The sequence below is a fragment of the Artibeus jamaicensis genome, unplaced genomic scaffold, assembly GCF_021234435.1.
Source record: "Artibeus jamaicensis isolate MK-2021 breed Jamaican fruit bat unplaced genomic scaffold, CSHL_Jam_final contig_1016, whole genome shotgun sequence".
Taxonomy (NCBI): Eukaryota; Metazoa; Chordata; class Mammalia; order Chiroptera; family Phyllostomidae; genus Artibeus; species Artibeus jamaicensis.
The window spans coordinates 8,188,855-8,207,028 of NW_026521195.1; the positions used below are offsets into that span (position 1 = coordinate 8,188,855).

Sequence of the window (18,174 nt, forward strand, 5' to 3'; positions counted from 1 at the left end):
CCCAATGTAACAAGTTCTTCATTGTCAGGAGTTTCATTAGTCACCCTTTTTCCATTTTCACTGACCTCTCCACCCATCTTAGATCTGTTACTTTAATACTTCTGCCACTCTTGGCTCTACCGTAAATCCTTTGCCACCTCATTTTATAACTGGCAAAGCCTGAAGCCAAGAACTCTTGAGTGTGCATGGTCCTGACCTGTTTGTAACAGTTGAGCTTCAGTCTCATGAATTCCTTCACATGCAGTGCTCCTCACATGACTGAAAAATTTTCCTGTTGGACGGATTTGATAATAGAAACCTTGTTTTAGGCCTTGGATGCTGGGTGAACATGGGGAAAACTGAAGTTGGTCAAGTTCATGGGAAAGGGCATATTAGCTTGGCTTCGCTTCAGTAATAATATCTCATTAGTCTGAGAATTGTTAGTTTCTCACTTGATTTTCCCCACGCACCCTAGTGTGATGGCGCTTCCTCTTTCCTAGAGGGTTACATAATGGTGCGGATCAGCACTGTGGGCCTTCTTACCCTCGGACAGGACTTTCTGAAACTGCTGGATTTCCACATGAGAACTGTTTATTCTGGATCAGACTTAATTTGGTCAGCTGAGCTCTCTTGGGTATGGAGAGTGTTTCTTACCCTTGGCCTACTTTTTGTGGTACTCAATATCCTTTTACAGTTTCACACTGCACTTGGTAAAACCAATAGTTGGAAGCACTGCGTTCTTTTCCTTTTTCACCACATCAGTCCCATCGTGCTCCTTGGAAAGCCACAGGCATGAGCCTAGCGTTGGAAGGGAAGGTTTTGTTCACGTCACAGTACTCAGGTGCCTGCCAAGTGCTAGCCTCCACATGCTCATAGCTCAAAAGCAGACAAGTGACCCCCGGCCAGTAAGGGTGGTGATGGAGGTATGTTCTGGGCCTATGGGGAGGAAAAGGTACTGGCCTAGCTCCAGGCCCACGAGGCCTTGACTCACATGCAGTGTCGTCTCTGCCTCTTTGTGCTTTGGTGCTGTCCCCTCCCCAGCACAGTAGTAGAAGCAGAAGGAAATTGTGGCATTGTTGACCCCATAAATCAAGTCATTTTTCTGTGTTCTCTTTGCAACGTGGGAGAAACTAAAAGGAAGGAGGAGGAAGAAATGCAGAGGGGAGCACGCTGGACCCCCACCCTCCCTTTGCATGTTTGCATGTGGCGTACCCCTTTCTCCATATTGCCCCAGTTTTCACAGCGATTGCCACAGTGGTTGGCATTACAGAGAGCATCATACTTCCTGTATTACACTCGAGTCTCATGACTCAGTCCTAGGCTGTTGGTTGGTCTCGATTTCTCAGGATTCAGTATAAAGAAAAATGCCACGACCAAGAACTCCATGCACATCGCTTTTTCTTCCTTTTGGATTATTTTCTTCATATCAGTTCCAAGGAATGGAATGCCAGCCAGGCTCAGGATGGGGTTAGATCCATTTAAAATGACTTAGTTGCTCTCCTGATGGAGGTAAGGGCCATAAAAATGTTCACACTTCCTTTACTGACCAAGCTTCTTAAATGCATATCTCTTAAGGCAGTGAAACAAGTGTTAACATTCAAACGCCAGGGGGAAAAAGCTCCCACCGGTGTATGGGAGCTTGGTAGAGGGCGCAGAGTCACAGGGCCCACAACCAGGAGGGAGCGGTCAGTGCTCAGGTGCTGGTGGCAAGGTGGGGCTGTCCTCTCCCCTCAGAGGGGCCTTACTCCCTCATCTGGGACGGGGCTTTTTTGGAGCCATTTCCGTCAAAGAGTGCATTTGGAAATTTTTGATCCACCTCTTGTTTCATTCAGGACATTGGCTTAGAGAGGTCTGTTATTCAACTTGCCCAAGGTCACACAGCAACCTAGGACCGTATTCTGCCTTGGCCTTTTGGGGTTCTCTGTACACAGAAATTTCCCAGTAAATGAGGGAAACTGAGGCAGTGAATAGCCTGGGAGCCCAAGGGAAGAGTCTGATGTGCGCTCTCGACATGTCCTGTCTCTTTCTGCCCCTTTCCTCACCCAGAGGGATGAGAAACATGACCCTGAGTGGGGTGTGAGCATTCACTGTATTGTTTTCCTTTATAGCTTACATATTTGATAGTCCAGATCTTTTTAATTGTTAATATAATTAAAAGTAATAGGAATAGCAAGTGTGTAGTCAGAGTTAAGCATGTGTCAGATACAATGCCAGAGTGAGTATGCATAAGTTCACGCTTCCTTTTTATGTCCAATCTTGTCCTTCCTTTCCCGTACCTGCTTCCTCCAAGAACACACACTTCTCTTCCTTCTTTGTTCTGCCTGCCAGTTGTGACCCTCTGTCTTCCAGTTACATGGAATTGCTCCCTTCTCCCCCAGTTACAAATCGGAACTGTTGTCCGTTCAACCAATGTTTTCTGAGTGCTTACTATGTGCCAGGCACCGCTCTGTTCCCTAACGACAGAGCAGTGAGTATATCAGACAAAAACCCCTGTTTACATTCTGTGGGGGAAGGTGGCCAATGAACAAGCCAGTGGATCTACACGTTCATCATAACGCGTTGCACCCAACCAAGGACAACCCAAGGTTCAGAAAGGTTAGGTGATGAGTGTGGGTGCTGGGTACCTCAAATTTATGGGGTCCTACCTTGTAAAATATAAAATGCAAGCAAATGCAAATGCGAAGGACCTTCTTTAACAAAGGAAGTGTAGCGAAATGAGAATGTAGGTGGGTTTTTGTCATTTTTTCTTGTCAGACACACCAGCCTCCTGGGGTTTGCCATTTTCTTGAAAAATATTGCTGACAAACATAAACCATATTCTTCCCAATTGACCGTGTCTTCCTAACTTCAGAAATAAACTACATTTTTAAATGGTTGGGTTTTCTTAGAATTAAAATTTTTAAAATACATCTTACACATGCGACTTGATTTTAACTATGCACACACCCATGTAAACTATGTAGATCAAGTGAAATAGTTGATTTAATTAACACTGCTTGGCCTTGAAATCTGTCAGCTTGAAAGTGGGTCAAATGTCTTTGGGTCCCTGAAGAAAAGAAATTGAGGTTTCTTTACAAAATATTTTGGTTTGAGAGGTTGATATAAAGTGGATTGCACTTTCCAAAACTTCCCAGCTTACCTGATGGAAGGGATGCTCTTCTGTGTTCCTGACCTGGGAAGGGAGCCACCTCCTGTCACACAGTCTTCCGCAGACAGATGGCCCCTTCTGGGGGCTTCTTTTCTTCCTTGTATCTACCACAGGGTTCCTCCCTCCTCAGTCTCCCTTGATCCTGGCGTTCTCACCAGGAGCGATGTCCTGGGGTTTCTGTGCTCTGCAGCTTCCTTCTGGCTTTAGCATCCTCGGAAACTACTTTCTTCCTTAGTCCTCCACTGTCGTCACTTCTTACTGCTTCCTAGAGCCTTGTCACTCTGACTTACTCCTCTCCTGCATCGCAGGCCATTCCCCCACCCCTAGGATGGAATGAAAAGCTGCTCTATCTTTACTACTTCTACAAAATCTTGCCACCTTTACTCAAGGAGCAGCACAAATACCACCTCCTCCAGTAAGCCTTCTCTGATTGTTCCAGCTGAAAGGACTGCATGACACTTTCCTGGACCTCTCAAGACACTAATCGCTTTATTTTATTTTTTAGAGATTTTATTTATTTATTTTTAGAGAGGAGAAGGGAGGGAGAAATGGAGAGAAACATCAATGTGCGGTTACCTCTCGCGTGCCCCCTACTGGTGACCTGGCCTGCAACCCAGGCATGTGCCCTGACTGGGAATTGAATGAGCAATCCTTTGGTTCACAGGCTGGCACTCGATCTACTGAGCCACACCAGCCAGGGCTCATCACTTTCTTTATGTAAAAATTTTGAGCAAGTCTCCTGTCTTCTGGCCCAGAGAGCAGCCCACCCACTATAAGGGGTTTTGTGCCTGAGTGTGTGTTCACTTCCTCCTGGGGAAGGTGCAGCTGAGGGGGACTCCAGTTTTAGCTGTCAGGTCATAAGGTAACACATTTACTCTTGCCTGTCGGACAGAGCATTTCCATTCTCTGGCACCTTTTTACTACATTTCGTGCACACTCTGGCTCTCAGGGCTTTCATGAACTGGGACACGGTGCCCACACACAACACTGCCTGCATAGGAAACCGTGTTCCCTCAAAGTTGTAACAGAGGCTTCGGAGACGTGGCCTGCTCTTCTCGGGAGAACAGTCAGCAGGGTTTAACCTGACAATGTCAACCAGACCAATAACACGTTTTCCAACCAGAGGAGCAGTGACTCGTACCTTTCCCTTCCGACAAGGCCAGAGAAGAAAACTGCTCAGGACTCAGTCCCAGGTGTTCAAAGGGGTAGAACTGACAGCATTCAAAATCAAGATGAGGGATCTACCACTGAAAAAAAACAAACTCCAAAACACACACACACACACACACACACACACACACACACACACTTGAAAGGTTGTAAAATAGGTAAGATTTAAAAATTCCAGTGCTGCTGGCCTGGTGCTTTCAGATGACCATAAAGTAGGGACACACAAACACAAGACACACTCATTCTCCATCTTCACCTGTTAACATTTTACCTGGGAATTTCCATTTTGAAGGCGGTGGGGGTGTGTGTGAGCGATCTATTGAGGGCACCGAGGCTTGCACAAAGCAGCCATTCAGGGTTGCTGCCACCAAGGATGGGACCTGCCGTCGCCTTGCCACGGTTTCTAGGAAGTGCTGCTGGGTGACCGTTTTCTAGGGCACAGCAGGGAGGGGCAGCTGCAAAGGCCACTTGTCAAATTCTCCACTGGCCTACTTGGACCTTCCCCAGAGCTAACAGCACGTGTTCCCTCTGGTGAAGCGTAACAGGGGAAAAAAAAATCCCGCAGATTAGATCAAATATAAATGGATATTCAGGTGTTTTCTGCCAGCAGACATTTTGAATGTACACAGTACTGCCTTCCGGGTTGTAAACTACATGAAGAAAAGTGAGTTTTACCGAAGTTTAAACATTGACACAGCCCTGGTGGCACGTGTCTCCACTTTGCCAGAAAGAGTAATAGAGGGTCCTCTGGGTTACCCCCAGCATCACCTCTGATTGCAGTATAGTTGCTCGCATTGACCAGCACCCGCCCCATCTAACCTCTGGCAAAATCAAAGGAAAACATGTTCTCATGGTGGCTGGTTTTTGACTGAGGGCTGAGTTTTGTTGGAGGCACCTGTGATTTCAAGTCATGCAAAGTTGTGAGATTGGGCCCTCGAGGAAGGGAAAGGGGTAGCTTGTGGGGTTCAGAGAAACGTTGCTGAATTTACAGCTTAGGGCAATGCGAATGCAGGGGACCCCAACCCAGAATGAACTTTCTCAAGTGCAGCACCCAACTGGCTACTTGCTTGAGGGGTCTCTTGCCCTTAGGTCAAGCCCATACCCCCTGTCCAGGCCAGCAGGAATCCCCTGTCCTGACTTGGCCTTATTTTTTCCAGCCTCATCTCTTGCTCATCCCTCCTTGCCATTCAGGTTTGGGCCACACCAAAGAGCAGCCTCGGCCTGAGTCTTTGCCTGTGCTGCTCTCCTAGGTCCTGAAGACCTTCACTTTTACAGCCTCTTCCCCAACCCGCTTCACGCCGAAAACTAGTACTTAGACTTCTAGTCTCTCAGGGGAAGAGACACCTACTCCTCCCTGTCAAAAAGAAGTTGACCATGAAGTACTTGCACACACTCTGGCTTACCCTTGGCCAGCCCTCTTCACTCTCTATGGTAACTTTCCACCTCCTCCTGCTGAACAGCGAGCAAGGGGAACTGTGTGTGGGGCGCCTCCTAGGCATGTAGACAGTAGGTACCAAGTACTTCACTGGGGGCAGGCAGGGCTTAAAGTTCAGTGTGAGGGACTTGGGTTCATCTTAAGGTTCACATCTCGAGTGAGAACCTTGGGCCTCTGAGGCCAGTGTGAGTCCCTGGTGCAAACAGTCCTTGGGGGTTGTGGCTGCCCGGGACTGTTCTTGAAACACTGGGCATTTATGTAATTGTTAGACTTGGGGACCATCAGCCCTTCAGAGTAAAAAAAAATAGGTTCTTTTATCCATCTCCATGAACCAGTACTGAGGCAAAGCTTCGCACAGAACCTGTAACAAAATGAGAACAATATGCATAAATTAAACTAGTACAATCCAGTTAATTACTTGATTAAAGGGATTCTCCTTTACCCTGACCCTTTACTCTTCCCATATTATGGTATTAAAATATCTTTGTATGAAGTGCCCAAACTTTCTATCCATATTGCGGGGCAGGGGGGAGTAGAAATTTGACCCCTATTCCACACCATCCTAAAAAAAAAAATTCCAGATGAATGAAGTCCTAAAGGCGAAAGGTAAACTGAAAAACTCGAAGATTATGGAGAATATTGCGATGACTTGAGGTAGAGAAGGGTTTCTTAAATAAGACACAGATTTGACTTCTTCTAATTAAGAAAGACGAATTTGACTCCTGGCTGGTGTAGGTCAGTGGATTGAGCGCGGGCCTGCAAACCAGACAGTCGTGGTTCAATTCCCAGTCAGGGCACATACCTGGGTTGCAGACCAGTTCCCTGCAGGCCAGTTCCCAGCAGGGGATGCACGAAAGGCAACCATACATTGATGTTTCTCTCCCTCTCTCCTTCCCTTCCCTTCTAAAGATAAATAGAATATTAAAAAAAAGAAAGAAAGACAAATTTGACTACATTAAGAACTCTAGTCATCAAAAGACACCATCAAGAATGAAGTCACAGAATGAGATATATGCAAAACATGTAACTGACAAAAACATAGGGTCCCCAAAATACATCTATACATACTCATAAAATAAAAACTGAAACAAATAAGAAACTGACAACCTGATAAAAAGCTGGAGTACAAGGCTCGAACAGGCATTTCACAAAAGTGGAAATCGAAATGGTCGATGACTAAATGAAAAAGTATTCAACCTTATTGCTACTCGGGGAAATATAAATTAAAACCCACAGAGAGATACCATTTCAGATCATCAAATTTTAAATTCCTGGTGAGACCAAAGCATGGGAGACAATATGGAACGAGGGCCTTCTGATGCCGTACTGGTAGGAGGGGACCATGGTAGCACCACTAGGAAAAAGCAAGCTGGCATAAACTGAGAATGTCCAGACGTACATATTCGCACAGGTGACTGGGACATGCACTCTGGCGCGCTCACAGCAGCATATTCTGCACATGAGCCCCCACCTGAAACAGCTACTGCCTCCTACAGCAGGTGGGGTGCACGCGGTAGAGTACGCAGTGGAGTGGGGCGACAGGGCCGTGAAAGAGAATGATTTGTTAAAAACCCCAATTAACCAGAAAAGACGTAAAACAAATGCTGCAATTCCATTTATACCAGTTCAAAAACAGACAAAAAATTAACTGTGCTGTTTGGACCACAAACACAAGAGGAAGGAAGTAAAATTATAAAGAAATGACTATCTCGCCCCATCTGGTGGCCCAGTTGGTTAGAGTATCGTCCTGGTACACCAAGGTTGCAGGTTTGATCACCACTCAGGGCTCATACAAGCATCAACCAATGAACACATAAGTAAGTGAAACAACAAATATCTCTCTCTCAGATCAATACATAAAAATTTTTATTTTTATCATATTTTTCCATTACCATTTAGTCTCCTTATATTCCCTCCACTCTGCAACCACCACACTGTTGTCCGTGTCCATGAGTCCTTTTTCCTTTTTGCTCAGTCCCTCCACTCCTAACGTCTCCCCACAACTAGCTGTCAGCCTGCTCTCTACCTATGAGCCTTTCTCTATTTTGCTTGTTAGTTCAGTTTGTTCATCAGAGTCCATGTAATCCATGAAATCATATAGTATTTCAGAGTCCATGAAATCATATAGTATTTGTCTTTCCCTGACTGGCTTATTTCACTTAAAATAATGTTCTCTGGTGCATTCATACTGTCACGAAGGGTAAAACTTTTTTCTTTTTATGGTTGAGTAGTTTTCCATTGTGTAAATGTCCCATAGTTGTTTTATCACTCAGCTATTGATGGACACTTCGGCTGCTTCCATATCTTGGCAATTGTAAATAATGCTGCAATGAACATAGCGGTGCTTGTATTCTTTCAGATTGGTGTTTTGGGTTCCTTCAGATATATCCCTAAAAGTGGGATCGCTGGGTCAAAAGGCAGATCCATTTTTAATTTTTTGAAGTATTTCCATACTGCTTTCCACAGTGGCTACACCAATATACACTCTCACCAACACAGCACTAGGGTCCCCCTTTCTCCACTCCCTAACCAGCACTTGTTGGTTGTTGATTTATTAATGATGGCCATTCTGACCAGTATGAGGTGATATCTCATTGTGGTTTTAATTTGCATCTCTCTGATGGCTAGTGGTGCTGAGCATATTTTCATATGTCTGGGGCCATCTGTATGTCCTCTTTGGGGAAGTATCTATTTAAGTCCTTCATCCATTTTTTTAAAAAAGATTTTATTTATTTATTATTTTTAGAGAATGGGGAAGGGAAGGAAAAAGTGTGGGAGAGAAATATCAATGTGTGGTTGCCTCTCATGTGTCCCCTACTGGAGACCTGGCCCGCAACCCAGGCATGTGCCCTGACTGGGAATCGAACCAGTGACCCTTTGCTTCACAGGCCTGTGCTCAATCCACTGAGCTACACCAACCAGGGCCCTTCACCCATTTTTAATGGGGTTGTGTTTTGGGTGTTGAGTTTTGAAAGTTCTTTATAATTTTTGGATATTAACCCCTTAACAGATGTAGTGGCAAATGTGCTGTCCCATTCTGTGTGTTATTTTTTGATTTTGTTGACATTTTCCTTTGCTGTGCAAAGAATTTTTAGTTTGATGTGGTCCCATTTGTTTGTTTTTTTCTCTTGTTTCCCTTGCCTGGGGAGATATATCTGATAAAATATTGCCACAATTTTGCTATGAGATTTTGCTATATTTTCCTCTAGGGTTTTTATGTTTTGGGGTCTAATGTTTAAGTCTTTATATATATATTTAAATTTTATTTATTTTTAGAGAGAGAGGAAGGGAGGGAGAAAGAAAGGGAGAGAAACATCAATGTGTGGTTGCCTTGCACATGGCCCCCACTGGGGACCTGGCCTGCAACACAGGTATGTTCCCTGACTGGGAATCAAACCGGTGACCCTTTGATTCGCAGTCTGCACTCAATCCACTGAGCTACATCAGCCAGGGCCTCTTCTAGTTCTTAAAGACAGCCCTTTAACATTGTCGTAGTACTAGTTCAGTGTTAACAAACTCCTTTACGTTTTTCTTCTCTGTGAAGCTCCTTATTTCTCCTCTGATTTTAAAGATTTTATTTATTTATCTTTAGAGGGGGAAGGGGAGAAGGAGAGAACATCAATGTATGGTTGCCTCCTGTGGGTCCCCCGCTGGGAACTGGCCTGCAACCCAGGCATGTGCCCTGACTGGGAATCAAACTGCGACCCTCTGGTTCAGAGGCCTGCGCGCCCAATCCACTGAGCTACACCAGCCAGGGCTCTCCTTTGATTTTAAATGGTACCTTTGCTGGGTTAAGTAGTCTTGGTTGTAGGTTCTTGCTTTTCATCACCTTGGATATTTCATGCCACCCCTTCTGGCCTGAAATTATTCTGTTGAGAAATCAGATGACAGTCTAATTGGTGCTCCCTCGTAGTTAACTAACTGCTTTTCCCTTGCTGCTTTCAGCACTGTCTCCTTGTCTTTATGCTTTGCCATTTTAATTATGACGTGTCTTGGTGTAGGCTTCTTTTGGCCCATCTTGTTTGGGATTCTCTGCACTTCCTGAGCTTGTGCGACTTTTTCCTTCAACAAATTGGAGAAGTGTTCAGTCATTCTTTCTCTTTTTCTTAATTTTTAAAGATTTTATGTATTTATTTTTAGAGAGAGGGGAAAGGAGGGAGAAAGAGAGGGTGAGAAACATTGATGTGTACAAGACACATTGATTTGTTCCCTCTCACAACTGGGGACATGACCTACAATCCAGGCATGTACCCTGACTGGGAATCAAAGCAGCAACCCTCAGTTCACAGGCTGGCACTCAGTCCACTGAGCCACACCAGTCAGTGCTCAGTCATTATTTCTTCAAATAGGTTCTCAATCCCTTACTCATTCTCTTCTCCTTCTGGTATTCCCAATATGTGGATGTTGTTATGTTTCATGTTGTTCCAAAGGTTTCTTATGCTTGCCTCATTTTTTAACTTTTTTCTTTTTGCTGCTCTGATTGGGTGTTTTTTTCTGCCTTTACTGACTCAGTCCTCTGCTTCATCTAACCTACTGTTTATTCCTTCCACTATATTATTTCAGATATTGCTTTATTTCTGATTGATTCTCTTAATGGCTTCTATGTCTTTTCCATGCTGTTGATTATCCTTATAATCATTACTCTAAACTCTGATAAATTGTTTGCCTCCACTTCATCTAGTTCTTCTGGATAATTTTGTTCTTTCATTTGGGGCCTGTTTCTTTGTTTTCCCATTTTGGTTACCTCTTTGTATTTGTTTCTATGTAATGGGTAGATCTGCAAGACTCTGGTGCAGGTCTAAGTCAAACCCCGCCTGTGACTGGCTCTGAGCAAGCTGTTTGGAGCACACCTTGTGTCTCCCTCTGCTGGGCCTGTTTGTGTGCAGAAAGAAGCAGGCTGTGCAAAAAGACCAGCTTTGATTGCACCAGGCCTGGGGGATCTGCCTCTTCAGGCAGGCTTTCTGTAGGGTTAATCAGTGCATATCTTCCAGCTGTACTCTTCAGCAGTGGGGTTTAAGCACCACAAGGAGGGGCAGAGTAATTCCTGCAGGTGGGGCTGTTGCTTCCTGTCAGACTGATGCCATTCAGAGAGGAGTGCTCTGCCTGAGGGAGATGGCTCCTGCAGTATGGGGAATGACTCAGCACAGGCACCCTGGTGGCTGTTCCTTCACTTCTTTCCCCAGAGCCACCAACCCGAGAGAGACTTTCCTCAAGCATCTAGTCCACTCTGCCCTCCCTTTGCCAGAGCGCATGGTAAGTGGCTGCAAATGGAATTTTGTGCATTGGCCCTTAAAGAGCTCTCTGTGTCTCCTGTCATCTCTCCCTGTTGGACAGAAACCCTGCTGCTTTTCACAGCCATGTTATTTTGGTTCCTTTCCTGGTTCTGGTGCTATAGGCTGAGGAACCCAGCTAGAGCTCCATACTTCTCAGGGGGAAGCCCCCAGCCACTGAAATATCCTTCTAGCACTTCAGCTGCTGCCCATGGGAGCCAGCCAGTCCTCTTATGCCTCCTCTGCAGTCCCTACCAGTCTCATTGTATTGAAGTAGCTTCTTCCGTCTGTCTGTGGTTTCTCTCTAGTTGGTGGTGTTGGTTATTCAGGATGGTTTTCCTATAATTTAGTTGTAAATCCAGTTCGGTCCTGGGAGGAAGTTAGTGTAGCTTCCACTTACTTCACCATCTTCGAAGGATTTCAAATAAAAACTTTCTTAAAATGCTAAGTACCACATACTTCTAGAGAGTCTGACCTGGGAGAGACACAGGGGCAAGGCTTTTCAGGTGCTGGCAATATGCCATTTGTTACCTGGTCATGGTTGCACGAGTGGTTCCTTGACCTTCATTTTAGTGAGTTTCTTGCTCTCTTCTGTGTTTTTCACACTTAAGTTGCCCATCCCCTTTCTTTTCTACTAATTGCAATTCTCCAAGACTGGGGAGCACTTATGTATGAAATGCTCCATCAAGGCTTAGTTCAAGTGCTATGGAAAGGACCTGAAGTAGCCCTGGGGGAGACCCTCATGAGGAAGAGAGGCTGGAACTGGGTTTCTGATTAGTGTCTGTTACAGGTTCTCTTAATAATGCTTGTCTGACAACCAGAGGGTTGGAAGATAGAGTCACAGCAGAGGTGTCAGATGGCCAGGGGGCTTGTGGAGGCCAGGTATCAGCAGAGTAAGCTAATGGGACATGGGTGACTGTGTGGTGACCCCAGAGTGCCTGGTTTAGGCATTTGGAGACAGCTGGAAACAGCTAGAGACACTGAGGGTTACAGTGCAGTGAACATTAAAAACGCCCTCGTGTTTCAGGGAGATGAATCTGGGTGTAGCAGGTAGGGAGCAGCGCAAACAGGGAACCAGTCGTTCAGGCATAGCACACTGGAAATGCTGTAAGTGAAGCTAGAAAGAAATGGCACTGGGACATGTTAGCAAGCAGGCAGAGGGAACTGAACGGCTGTCAAATATTAGGTCCTCCGAAAATGGGATGCCCACAGTGCCAAGCTCTCTTGCCCCCAGTCACCCCTTCAGCTCTATGGTGTCAACAGTCTGTGTCAGAGAACACTGGCCCCTCCAACTGAACCCTGGACTCAAGGGAACATGCCTCCCCAGGGGACAATGAAGTCTGCTTCTTCTGTGAAACACAGCACAAAGCTTCTGTTTTGTACACAAGCATGGCACCTAGACTCACATGTGAAAATGTGCCAGCTGTCAAGGAAACAGCAAAGGGCTATTATGAACCTCTCTAGTCCAGGGGCCGCTCACAAATGAGGGAGTGCTGCCTGCGGGGCCACCAGCTTGAAAACAGAGGTACCTCCATGAGCCGTGTGGGAATGAGAGATAAGATCAGCCCGGAGTCCTCTGGGTCATTCTGGGAGCTGCTTTCTTAGGAAACTGCCAGAAACCACATTGACACCGTGAAAGGGACTTCTCAGGAGACAGGGCAAGCACAAATGTAGGCAGCACAGACAGGTAACTTTATTCTTATTTTTCTTTATAAAATAAAGATACAGTAGGAATTTTACAATTCGGTGTGATTAGACATGATTTATAATTTTAACATTCTTTTTAAACAAATGACAGCAGAAACAGAGAACTGGTATAAATGATAAAATTCACTAGAGCAAAGAGAAACAACCTTCCTGATCAAAACATGCGCCAAAGCGAACCTTCTTTAGGAAAACTCTCTAAGGTTTCTAAGCTAGACTTCCTTAGAAAGGGCTTATGGGAAGCCTTTAATCTCAAATATTTAAATTATTTTTCTAACCGCTAAATGCCTTGACCAACCTGTTAATCAAATGCTTCCGAAATTGAGGAACAAATGACTGAGTGCCCTGAACACCGTAAGTCTCGATCCTGTTTTTCCAGCTGTCAATTATTAATGTCTCAAGAAAACAAAGTATTGTCTAAGCACAGGAGCTCTTGAAAAACTTCAATGACCTTTTCTGGCTCAGTACCTCACCGAAATGTCCAAATGTTTGCACTGCACACACACAAATGTGAGCAGCATCCTATGTGTGTATGAGAAGCGGATGAAGATTGGAAAACATCTAAATGGTGTCCCATGTACACGACTTAAATATATAGATTCTATCTCTTTAATTAATGTAAGTAAAAAGGTAAAGTTGGAACAGCACAGAAATACAAATGTATTATTTTACAAAATATATCCAGCCCCTTATATGCGCATGATATTTATACTTTTGGTGACACCGTACAAGGGAGCTCCATTCTTCTTCATATATGAAAGCAGGAAGTCACGTGTGCAAACGTATTTACACAAAAAAAATAAAGATGCACATTCCTCTTCTTTGTCCTTGATGGAATGTTGGGAATTATTTAAAGACAATTCCAAGGTTCTGAATCAAAGTTCAAAGGCTTGGAATGAAAAAACTCCTAGTGGCACATTGCACTACATGGAATGACCGTCATTTTCTAGAAACTAGGGCTGTGTTCCCTACCACAGGATGGGTGGGAGTCCCTGAACACCGAGCCACCTCTGGTCAGAGAATCAGATCATGAAAATGTTGCTGCCATTTCCAGTCCCAGTCAAATCCCTGATAAAATAACAGGCCACACTTAGCAGCCACCATCAAACAGGCTGCTTTCCCAAACTGCTGAAGCAGAGACGAGTTCTTGACACTCAGGATCTGGCCACTGGCTTCTGTGAGAGTGGAAGGCTCCCAAATGCATCCCTGGCCCAGAGGGAGGTGTGGAGGCGGGGGTAGGGGAAGGACCAAGGACTGCAGCTTCCACAAAAGCAAACCAAAACCTGCCTGCCAGGAAGATAATGTTTCAGCTTCACTTAAACTTGTAACTAGCAGATTCATATGCGAACTTCTTTGTAAAAGGATCCTGACAACCTCCATCATATTAAACACTGCTCACAAAGCACTTCTTCCATTTAGGTTTTTAGGTGCCTTGCTCCTCGGCCTGACAATGACTTCTCATGTCTTCTTCCTTCCTAATTTGCTTTCTGCTTGCCTTTCCAAATGACAAAGGAAATCATTCCTACCCCCATCCTTCCCCAAATTCAATGCTAACATCAAACACCGAAAGCAAGAGAAGGCTGAGAAACCACATCAGATGGCCTGCTTTGCTGCCCAAGGATATTGCCGTCATGTTTCTTAAAGCACAAAGGAGTGGCCTTGTTTGAAAGCTTGGTGGCTAATAAGCCACTGATGGTTCAGGGACAGACTATTCACACTGATGATATGAACCAAACGCAAAACAACTCTTAAGCCTTACTCTGACATGCAACATTTTCTACTCACCCAGTCCAAGACACAGTAGCTTTAACTCCTTTTTTCTTTACCTACGTCATTGTCCTTACAGGGCCTCCTAGGAATGACAGTATGCCAGGGACTCTTTCCAAACACTACTTCTAAGTCACCTGGACAAACAGTAGGCCACCACCAAGCGACAGATGTGGCCTGTGTCCTTGGTGCACCTTGAAAAGGCCTGGCCGACCCTCATTCCCCAGGCCTGCTTACAAACCCTCAGCTCTTAGACACTAAAGCGCCAGAGCATGCTTTGCCAGTGCACACCTTTACCGGCGATGTGTCCGAAGTTGGCCTGGTGTTGGCTCACGTGGCTCACGGAGCCAGTGCCTGAAGGGGCCTGCTGCTGCTGGTCTGGCCCCTGGTGGGGGCCTGGGACAGGAGCCTGAAGCACAAAGACCCACAGGCCGCACGACCTGGCTTCCTGCCTTCCCCTGGGCCAGCTCTCCCGGGACCCCGCCACCAACATCACAGCCTCTGATCCCTGAAACCCCACACCTCCAGGAACCCAAAGGCAAGAGAGTTGGGGTCCTCTGACCATTTCTGTGACAGAAGTTCTATCTTCTGAAACATTCATTTCGTGCTGAAAGCCAGTGAAGTGACTGCTCTGAACTCTTAATGGGAAATATTAATAGAGAGTTTGTTACAGGTGAGTATTAGAATGGGGAACACGTGATCCTAAAGCAGAGTTGGGTTCCACGTGGTACCTGTATTTCAGTGGGATTCCAAAGTGCAGACCAGGCTGCTTCTGAGAGGTGACAGCTGGGAGCCGACCCTAGTCACATAAACCATACCAAACACAGGACGCCCAGCGGCCGCCCGTCGGCCCCTCGCAGTGCTCCTGCACCGCGGCTCTCTGGCAGCTGAGAGGTAACAAGTCCCTTTAAAGGTTCGTTTGGTATTACTTCTCTTCAAGTAGTATTTCCTGAGATTAACTTTCCTGGCAGAAGTGGAATCAATGGAGTTTTCACAATAAGCCTTTTAATTTATCACTGAATTTCTTAAAAAAAAAGGAACACTGTTTATATTTATTTATTTTAAATGTAAAATGTTAATTTTCATTGAATTTATTGGGGTGACATTGGTTAATAAAATTATATAGGTTTCAGGTGTACAATTCTATAACACATCACCTGTGTATCATACTGTGGTGACTACCCCAAATCATGTCTCCTTCCACCATCACCGGAGTTGTTATGCTCAAATGGAAGGATGCTTTTAGATTTGCTGGACTTGTGTTGAAATGCAAACTGGAATATTTAGAGATACTTAGATTATGTCCATATGACCACTTCACATGTCCTAAAAAGATGTATGTTATATAAACATTTCCTAAGGGGATAAATCAAATATAGCCCTAATTAGGACCCTCATTTTCCCAATACCATCTATAGCATACGTACATCACACTCACTCCGTGTGTGTATTGAAGCAGTCGTTCTCCTGTACGGACTCCCTGAGACACCCTTCCCATGGCCCATGAAAAGCAAACGTGAGCTGAGCCTGGCAGATGTGAGGTCCAGCTGTGTCAACGTCTTCAGGAGACACACGCGTGCAGCTGTCTGACATGAAACCAGACACCTTCCATGAAACACGACTGATGTCATGGCTGTGGTTTTCTTGTCTTACTGCTTTCCTACATGTGAGCTAAGATGGGATTTCTATGTAATATTTACAGATCATCTTGCCTTACTTTTAAAAATACTTTTAGATGGGGGTGAGTAGGGGAAGATTTTCTATCAGGGAAGTGGGGAAGCCAGGTGCCTTAAAAAGCTTTCTGAAGTATAGATAAGACTAAGAAAAACCCTGGAGGTCTGTACACACCCAATGGAAAACCACTTAAAAGAAGAAATAGAAGGCACAAACTCTGGATTAAAAATGCTTGTAAAAGACTGTGACATAACTACAGCTGACAAAGCTCACACCCAGGTCTTCCAAAGTCCTGCCCTAAGTATGCGGTCACGTTCAACCGCTCCAATACTGCGTACCCGGCACTCCGCCACTCCTCCGCACGCCTACCTGAACGAGGAGAAGAGAAGGAAAAAGCAGACAGACTTGATGCTGCAGAGCAAGCGTTTAGGACTGGGAAAGAAGTGAAACAGAAAACCAAACGCTGCTTCCTCAGAACCACCACCTATGACATTCACATTTCCGGGAGGAAGTTAATCGATAGTTTGTGAGTAGAAAACCACATACCACCACCACCAAAAAAATCATTATATAACTCTGCAAAATAACAACTAAGGGTTTGATTGTGTGCCCCCTTAACTTTATAAGCACGTTAGGCCCAACTTTAGAGAAACTAAAATACTAATATAACAATTTAACACAATAAATTACAGTAACTATCCACCTATTCAAACAGCAAAACAGAACAAAATTTACACAAGTGAAAATGTCCCTAACGTAAACAAATATAGACCATCAGAACTTGAAATATCACTAGAAGGGACATTGTGTGTTTTAATCGGGCTCAGACCCAAACAGAAGAGTTCGGCAACCTGGACGGCCATCCCTGCAGTGGCTGCGGGTTCATTTCTTCAGTGTCCTTGACATTCACTTGGACAGAGGGTGACCGTCCATGTAAACAGTCCAACGTATCGGTCCCCTGTTGTGGACCCATGGCTGAGGAGGAGGAGCAGTCAAAGAGCAGCAGACAGACAGGTGACACTCAGCCCTAAGAAAGCAGCTGCGGCCTCTGGGTGCCTTGCTCAGGGCTTCCCGCCTGGTGGCTCGGGGAGGCTCTGGGCGGTGGAGCTGGCAAAGGTGGAAAGCCATGAAGACATGGCCGTCTTTGCGCTGGAGAGAGCTCCTCCCACCGACTGGCCTGGAAAGGAAGAAGGGAAGATCTAGAGGAAAAATGCCTTCGCATTTGTCAAGAGACAGAGAGACCAATGCTAAAGAACACATTAACTTATGGTGACATCGATATGTCAACAGTTACTAAAATGCCATTTAAATTTCTAGTTTCAAAACAATCTCTTTGCACAGGAAAGTCTAATAGGAAACCGAACCATTTCTGGGTGTAAGAGCCTGCTAGCTTGTGAGCATTGAGGTACTTGGCAAACTCTCTTGGTAGCACCTGCCGTGCTTGGCCAGTGGGTCTCGGCACTGGTTCTGCATCAGAACCGCTTGGAGAGCTGACCAAGTCCTCTGTGCTCCCTGTGCTCTGAACCTAAGCTGATGACTGAAAACCACACACAGGGAAGAGCGCTGGGCTGCTCTATGGAAGTTCGTGCTTGTCATCCAAAACGACGTTGCACTGAGTGAAGACACACAGAGTTCTCTCTGCCTCCGGTCTGTGTTGTTCTGAAGACATTATCTCAGAAGCTGATGCTAAAGTGGAATTATTAAACTACATCACATGCTCCCACTATTCCTAGAGAAGGGAGTATGGAAGAGAATGGACTGTAGTCTATGGCCACACCACCCTGAACGCGCCCGATCTTGTCTGATCTCAGATGCTAAGCAGGGTCGGGCCTGGTTAGTACTCGGATGGGAGAGTGGACCTTAGAATTTATATATCAGCTGCAGCATCATTAAAAATTCAGTGACAAATGGATCATATCCCTCTGATGAAGTGGAATTTTCTATTAAAAACAAGCCAAACGTGTAACGCTGTGTGGAAGAAAATGCTCCTATTCCATGTTCCGTTCCCTGGTAACAATGCGAACCTA

At 45.3% G+C, this 18,174-nt stretch overlaps 1 protein-coding gene across 3 annotated transcripts in view; it reads right to left on the reverse strand.

Moving 5' to 3' along the window:
* Positions 1–5,966: 5,966 nt before the first annotated feature.
* AVL9 (AVL9 cell migration associated) overlaps positions 5,967–18,174 on the reverse strand; it is a 41,148-nt gene continuing 28,940 nt past the window's right edge. For 2 of the 3 annotated variants that reach the window (XM_037126490.2, XM_037126489.2), the window contains one exon: positions 15,571–17,324. In XM_037126490.2, coding sequence (XP_036982385.2) covers positions 17,209–17,324 — 116 coding nt within the window. In that variant the 3' untranslated portion in view covers positions 15,571–17,208. Of the gene's footprint in view, positions 6,094–15,570; positions 17,325–18,174 lie in introns of those variants that run through there. The other variant, XM_053661790.1, reaches the window with a different exon arrangement.